This window comes from Lipotes vexillifer, unplaced genomic scaffold (assembly GCF_000442215.2).
Source record: "Lipotes vexillifer unplaced genomic scaffold, Lipotes_vexillifer_v1.1 scaffold670, whole genome shotgun sequence".
Taxonomy (NCBI): Eukaryota; Metazoa; Chordata; class Mammalia; order Artiodactyla; family Lipotidae; genus Lipotes; species Lipotes vexillifer.
Genome location: NW_006778108.1, coordinates 735,567 through 742,627, shown reverse-complemented (window position 1 = coordinate 742,627; position 7,061 = coordinate 735,567). Strand labels below are relative to the sequence as shown.

Genomic DNA, 7,061 nt, shown 5'->3' with positions numbered 1-7,061 from the left:
AGGAATGCTGAAGGACAGGAGGGAAAAAGGCCTTGGGAAGGTGTGTCCCCCTCTATGCCCCTCAGAGGTCACTTTCTTTTAGCCCTAAGTGTATTCATTTTACAGAATTTTCCATTTTTATTCCTACCTCTCAATCAGGTATCACTTTACTTCTTAATGAATCACTCAGTAAGGTCATTTAAAAAGTTGTATGGAACTAGCAGAATATTTTCATTAACTTTGAGAAGCAATTTCCAACTGTGCTGTGTTCGACAATGGGGCATATTTTCTCCCCTAAGTTAACTCCGACTGGAAAGAAGCTGATTTTTATCAAAAGGTTTTTGCTTTTACGAAGAATCAATTAAAGAGCCGCGTTTTTTTTTTTTTAAAGATAGACTGAGATTTATAAACCCTATTAATTAGCTACAAAAGCAGATTATCTCCTAAAAGAAAACTGCAGTTTCCAAGGTGATTTAATCATCACATCTAATTGGAAAGTAAAGTAAATCACTATTTCTTAGGACCTAAAGTATAATCAGGAAAAATTAACCCATGTAATGGGGTGTTGTCATCTTTGAACTTGTAATTTTGGTTAATATCCAAGGAAGCAGCTTTTTTTGAGTACACCTTGAAAAAGACTGCTGTAAAACTCTAGGCAACTTGACACATTTTTTTCTATTCTTTCCTTTGCCATGATGTAGGTTGTAGGGTAAGATCAGCTTGTTTGATTTTTATTTGGTGATGGTTCTTTGAGGCATTGCTACCTAATTATAAAAAAGTATTGTACATTCTTCCATAATCTGTAAGAGTTTGGAAACTTTCTAGAAGAAAATCCAAGTATTTTTTTTTGTGGAGCAATCGCATATGTATGTTTTTTCTTTTAGGTTCAAGAATTGACCAAGGAATGGACAAATAAGTGGAATGAAACCCAAAATATTTTGAAAGTAAGGACTATAAAAAAGTGTCATGATCTTACTGTGCTGGCTTAAGTAGGTAAAACTTCTTTTCTTTCTCCCTCAAAAATGGCGATTGTGTGCTTTGCTTTAAGGTAAGATCAGTGGAATTGATTAGTGACTTTTGGGAGGTCGGGACTCTGGTTTGATTTTGAAGAAATGGGAAAGCGAGCTATTAGTCATTAAAAGCTGTGTGTTTAGGGATAATGCTGATACTTAAGGTATTTGCTCTCACTTGTGGAGTTTTTCCGTTTTTGAGTCAGCACATATTAAATTCCATTTAATATTCAAGGGCACCCACTTTGCCTTTCTGCTTTTGTTAAACCCAGTATAAAAGCAATATGTTAAATAAAAAAAATACTTCTCATGGCAGTACTGTGGAATATGTGTGCATAGCATGGCTAGACTTCAGAAATTTCTCAACTAGTAATTTCCTATTGGAATTTTTTTCTGTATGTCTCAAAGGCTAGGCAGTGATGGTCTGCATTTTTGGCAAGATTCATGGTGAAAAGATGTCAGTAATGGCCTCCGAGTTTCATACTCTGTGCTTCAACATACATGTTTCTTTGTGGTCCCATTTTTTGCTGAGGTGGTAGGAAACTCGTGTCATCCGTGGAGGGTCAGCCACGTTAGGTTTGAGGTTCAGACTGGAATTTTATGCTTTGATCGCGTCTGTCTGTCCTTACACATGAGAGAAGGCGATTCAGAGGCGATTGCTGAATCCTGGGTTTGTTTTTGAGGTCTAGTGAGGTAAAACTTTCCCAAAGGACGGAATCTCCCTTGAATATTGGCGAGGCTGGATAGGTGAGGTTTAGCTATGTGTCTTGGCAGAAGCCTGACTTGGACGCTGTTCACGTGAAGAGGGGGCACCTGGTGACCGTTTCACGGGGGAAAACTTTTGAAGACCTGGAGTAGCCATTGAGTTATTCTCTCTGAGAGTGGGGTCAGCGTTATATTATGTAAAGTTTCCTTGTACCATTTAGGCAAGCTGGCCTGCTCTGGGGGCTAAAAAGCTTACTTCTCATGAGTGGGGTTGAGCTGCAGGCCTCGGTGGCCATGGGTCACGATTGGTCCTGGAGATATTCTTTCCAGTTGCAGAAAGTCCTGCAGTAAGTGAGGCTTCTGCGTCCAGCCTTTTCTTTCCTCCTGATGATGATGATTATGTTGTGTTATTTTGAGGTACTTTCTCAGCGTTTGTTTTTTTGAGAGGTTTTCGCGCAGGAAACTGAGCAAAGACTTCAGTTGCATTTCTGAAGAGTCAGGTGGGGAATAAGCACCAGCAAAGGTGTGACTGTTTTCATTGTTTATGTTGCATCAACTTGGAGAATGAGTGCTGCAGCCCCAGACTTACGTAGCCCAGCCGTTGGACCGTTCCTGGCACCATGTATACTTTCCTCAGCAAATTTGCCAGAAGGGGAGGACTGAAATCTGCTGCACGTAAGGAAAAGAGAAATCAAGTAGCTAGCTGTTTGAAAAGCCATTAGTACCCATAGTGCCTTTTAGCACAGAAGGCAATGCCGCAGTGAATGCAGATTGCAGCCCATCTCTTCTGCCTGGTCTCTCCTCGTCACCGTGGTAGGGGTTTTACAACAGCCTTGCAGAGCTGTCCACACTGAGTCACCCTGGTGAACCCCTGAGCTTTTTCTCATAATGTTATTCCGGGCCTGGAAACTAAATCCTCCTTCAGTTTCCAATTCTGTTTTTTCATAAATCTTACTATTTTTATTTTTTATAACTTCTGAGATGAGAATAGGAAGGTGTTATGTGCTAGGTGTTAAAGGTTATGGGAAAGGCTAATGATATTTCAGATTTTTCCCTTCGTTTGATCTGGCAAGCCCTTTGTAGATTTCTTTGCCGGTATCTGTGTTTTAAATCTGTACGTGTTTTCTGCTCACATTTGGTATTTCAAGAGCTGTCTTCATCACCTATTGGAAGATGGTGCCTGAGGCCTGCGGGGAAGAAGAGGGCTACTCAAATGTTTTTGAAAACATTCTTTGGAAATCGATGGGGAAAGGGATTGTTTTTCGATGAGTTTGTATCTGTGTGGTTTGTGTGATTCCCGTATCTTTGCTGTCTGACTTCTCCTTCATCAGCTCTTGTTCCAGTAATGCTGCATAGAACCCACTCCAGCCCAGCGGCTTCGGACAACATTTATTTTCCCTCTCTCACATGCACGTTGGCTGGGGGTCGGCTGGTCTGGTCTGGCTGGGCTTGGATCCCGGCTACGGGCAGCTTCCAGGTCTGTCTCTCATTCTGTTGGACTGGGTGGTTGTCCAGAACATGACTTACGGTCACGGCCCAGGTAGAAGCAGGTGGGCCTGGTCTTGCAAGCACATTTCAAGCTTCTGCTTGTATCATGGCCAAAGCAAGTCACTTGGCTGAACAGAAAGTCACAGGGGAAGACGTGTATTTCACCCGTGAAAGGGCCGCAGCCAGGGTGTAAATGTATAATCCTGCTTTGAGATCAGTGGTTTAATCGACACAGGCCCCTGTTAAAATACAGAGCTTTACATTCTGGGAACTTGCCCTCCTACTGCATTTGCCCATGTTGTAGAGACAGGCTCAGTGAAGCGGTGAACTCCCAGGTTTATCTTCATCATCAGGGCTTGGTCGTTTACTCTGCAACTATATCATCCCTTCCAAGCCCCAAGTCCTGAACATCCAAGGAGAGACCTCTGGGGGGAAGACTGAGAGTGAGACCGTCCAGGGGACAGAGGGGAGATACAGGGATACTTCGGTGCCTGTTGGCACAGTGAGAGCCTGCCTTGTTGCTTTTTCTTGCCCAAGCTGTTAGAGGCTCAGAAACCAAGGAGTGACTTTGTTCCCTTGTTTGTGATCTGGTCTGTGGCTTTCCTTGCTGGGGATGAGTGAAGGCCTAGGCGTGTTGAGTGGGGTGAAGAAGGGGTGAAAGGTGCTCGGACAAGGGGTGCCGTGTGGGGGCTTCCCTGGTGGCGCAGTGGTTGAGAGTCCGCCTGCTGATGCAGGGGACACGGGTTCGCGCCCCGGTGAAGATCCCACATGCTGCGGAGCGGCTGGGCCCGTGAGCCATGGCCGCTGAGCCTGTGCGTCCAGAGCCTGTGCTCCGCAACGGGAGAGGCCACAACAGTGAGGGGCCCGCGTACCGCAAAAAAAAAAAAAAAGAGGTGCCGGCTGTTTGCAGCCGGGCTGGTGGCGCCGTGGTGATAACGCACGTGCCTCGGGCTTTGATCTGCCAGTTCTGTCTCAGGCTTCAGGTCTCTTTCTGAGTCACTGGTGGGTTGTGACACTTACCCACAGTGTCACACATCCTTGTCACCAGCTTGGAAGTCGGGCGGATGGCAACCTGTTCGTTATACCCAGGTCACAAGAGGTGATAAATTGCTTGGGGTTACGATATAAGTAGCTAATGACAGTGGAAAGTGTGTTGATCTTGAGGAGACCTTTCTTAGGCAGGTAGGTAATGTGGGCTCTATTATCCTGTACAGTCTACGCTGTGTACGCAGTCTCTTGCCCCTTAATCTACCTTCCTCATTGTCATTAATCTCCTTTTCTATAAATTAAAGTTCAGACTCCCTTGCCTGGCCCCCAGGGGCACTGAGCTCCTTCTTGGCTCCGCATGTCCCATCACAGCTCTGTCTGCCCCGCACTCCCGGGCCCCCGGCCCTCCCGGCCAGGTGTCTCGCTGGTCCCTGTGCGCACTGGGTGTTGGGTTTCTGGGGGTCTCTTGGCCTTTGCCTATGTTGCTCCATCATTTGAGATGCTCCCCTCTCTACGCCTGTGGGATTCCACCCTGAAGCTCTCTCTGGTCACTCTTCTCTCCCACTTACCGGATAGAATGATTTTGTTTTCCTCTGGCTTTTGTAAAGGCATTTCGTTCTGCCTTTGTCACAGCATTCATCATAATCGGAATTTGGTGGTCTTAGTTTCTCCCTCTAAACAGGAGCAGAATCTGGGCAGGGACTGTCTCTTGATCATTCTGTGAACCAGCTCCTAGAACTCCGCTTCTCACAGAGCAGGCATACAGTGAAAACTTACTGGATTAAAGTAGTAACAAGAAACAAAACCCCAAACCTTTATATTAGTTTGCTAGTGCTGTCATAACAAAACATCACAGACTGGGTGGCTTAAACAGCAGACATTTATTTGCTCACAGTCCTGGAGGCTAGAAGTCAAAGATCAAGGTGTCGGTAGGGTTGGTTTGTCCTGAAGCCTCCCTCTCTCCTTGGCTAGTGGATGCTGCCTGCTCTCTGGGCCCTCACGTGGCCTTTTCTCTGTGTGCCTGTAGCCCTGGTCGCCCTCTGTGTCCTAATCTCCGCTTCTTATAAGGACATTAGGCACATTGGATTAGGGCTCAGCCTAATGGCTTCTTTTTAACATAATTACCTCTTTAAAGGCTGTATCTCCAAATGTAGTCACATGGGCTTCAACATATGAACTTTAGGGGGACACGTTTCAGCCCATAACAACCTTGAACTGCGCAAACCTGGTGACCCGGTGGGAAAAGTAACACGGGGTGTTGTGCAGGCAGCGGTCTTGCCCTGGTGATGCTCCTGCCTGTACATTCTGTCCTATTTGTCTCACTCCTATTTGAAAGGCTCGTATATGACTATGTATTTTTCATTCTTGGAAGGAATGTGGCTGCATTCCTTTTGATTATAGTCCAGTCCTTCATTTGGGTCAATTAGACCTTTGCTGCTCAGTGTGTGGTTCCTGCACCAGCAGCGTCAGCATCACCTGTGAGCTGGTTAGAATTGCAAGTTCTCAGGCCCCACTGCAAACTTCCTAAGTCAGAATCTGTATTTTAATAAGATGCCCAGGTGATGGGTCTGCACCTTATGGTTTGAGTGCAGGACCTGAAAAGCTGAGGAAGGAAAGGTGGGGCCGTCTTGGGCTCCTTTGCCCTCATTTCCGTTTTCCCCCTTTTGCTCTGCCCTGTCTGGTGGAGAGCTGACTGGGTGGTCTGCCCTTCCCTGAGTGGGACTCACTGTGTGAGGGTTGGAGGGAGAAACCAGACCTCGTCTGCACCGTTTTCTTGCAGAATCCACACGGCCCATCCCTGGTGTGGTGCTGCCTGGTGATGCAGCCCTGGCTTCCAGAAACACCTTCTCCCCTGTCCCTCCTACCCAGGGGTGATGCTGGTTTCCTCATCAGTTTGCGGGTGGCCTCACCATCCCCGCTGGCTTCCCAGCTCTTCCTTTAGCCGAGTAACCAGTTCCCTGTCTTAAAGCCCCCGGGATGTAAATGCCTGGTATTTCTGTCTGATACTGGAGTCTGCACCCCAACTCCTGCCTGGCACTGCCAGCTGCTCAGAACCTGTGTTAACGGTACTTTTCTTTTTGGTCTTTCTAGTGTCTTTGACTGCTACCCCAATGTGTTTTTCATCCTGATGAATTTGTCTTAAGCTGTGATAACTTTGGGGTCTTGGAACTTAAAGTTGTGATAAATCCGGCTTCTACTAGGCCTGGGGTCTGTGCATTCCCGAAGCCTTTGTGTCGGCTCTCCTTTCCCACGGCTTCAATGTGGCGCTGACTGCTTAGTGTTTGCAGTGGTTTATAAAGTGGCTACTTAATACCCCTCCTGTGTCCCTTTTGGCCTGACTGTTTATAGATCCCATATGTCTTATTGCTGATGAATTGTTTCAAGTCATGAGGAGTCCCCCGATTCTTTGTCCTCTCACTCTCACTTTCTCTCACCCCACCCCAGCCCGTATGCACCTTTTTCGTTTGTCCACTCTGGACACATTTTGGTTTCTCTGTTATAGCGTTTTCTAAATGATTAAAATGAAACCCTCAGAGGTATGTTACCTGACTTCCAAATAACTCCTTGAACTCTGCACTGCAGGATAAATCACAGCGCGTGTGGACCTCAGGGGGCAGCTCTCCGGCGTCTGACAGGTGGTGCAGCAGAAGGGACCGCGGCTCCGTGCAGGGTCTGTCTAGAGCCGGGCTGCCGTGTGGTGCTCGGAGCCCCGAGACCGCGCTCTGTTGAATCCCCCAGCATTGGTTATTCTCAGTTTTTAATAAATAGGGTCTCTTCCTTACTGAAAGCACATCCTTTGGTTACTCTAGTGCTTGACTTGCTTTTGTGTTTTCATGGCTCTGCAAGGGAGTTTGGCATGGGGCTGTGGTTTGGCATGGGGCGGGGGGGGGG

General features: G+C 46.8%; 1 protein-coding gene across 1 annotated transcript in view; it reads left to right on the top strand.

The window, feature by feature from the left end:
- The window catches only part of KIF16B (kinesin family member 16B), a 277,180-nt gene that overhangs the window by 41,710 nt on the left and 228,409 nt on the right, over positions 1 to 7,061 (top strand). The window contains exon 11 of the mRNA XM_007451451.1: positions 864 to 923. Coding sequence (XP_007451513.1) covers positions 864 to 923 — 60 coding nt within the window. The remainder of the gene's footprint in view (positions 1 to 863; positions 924 to 7,061) is intronic.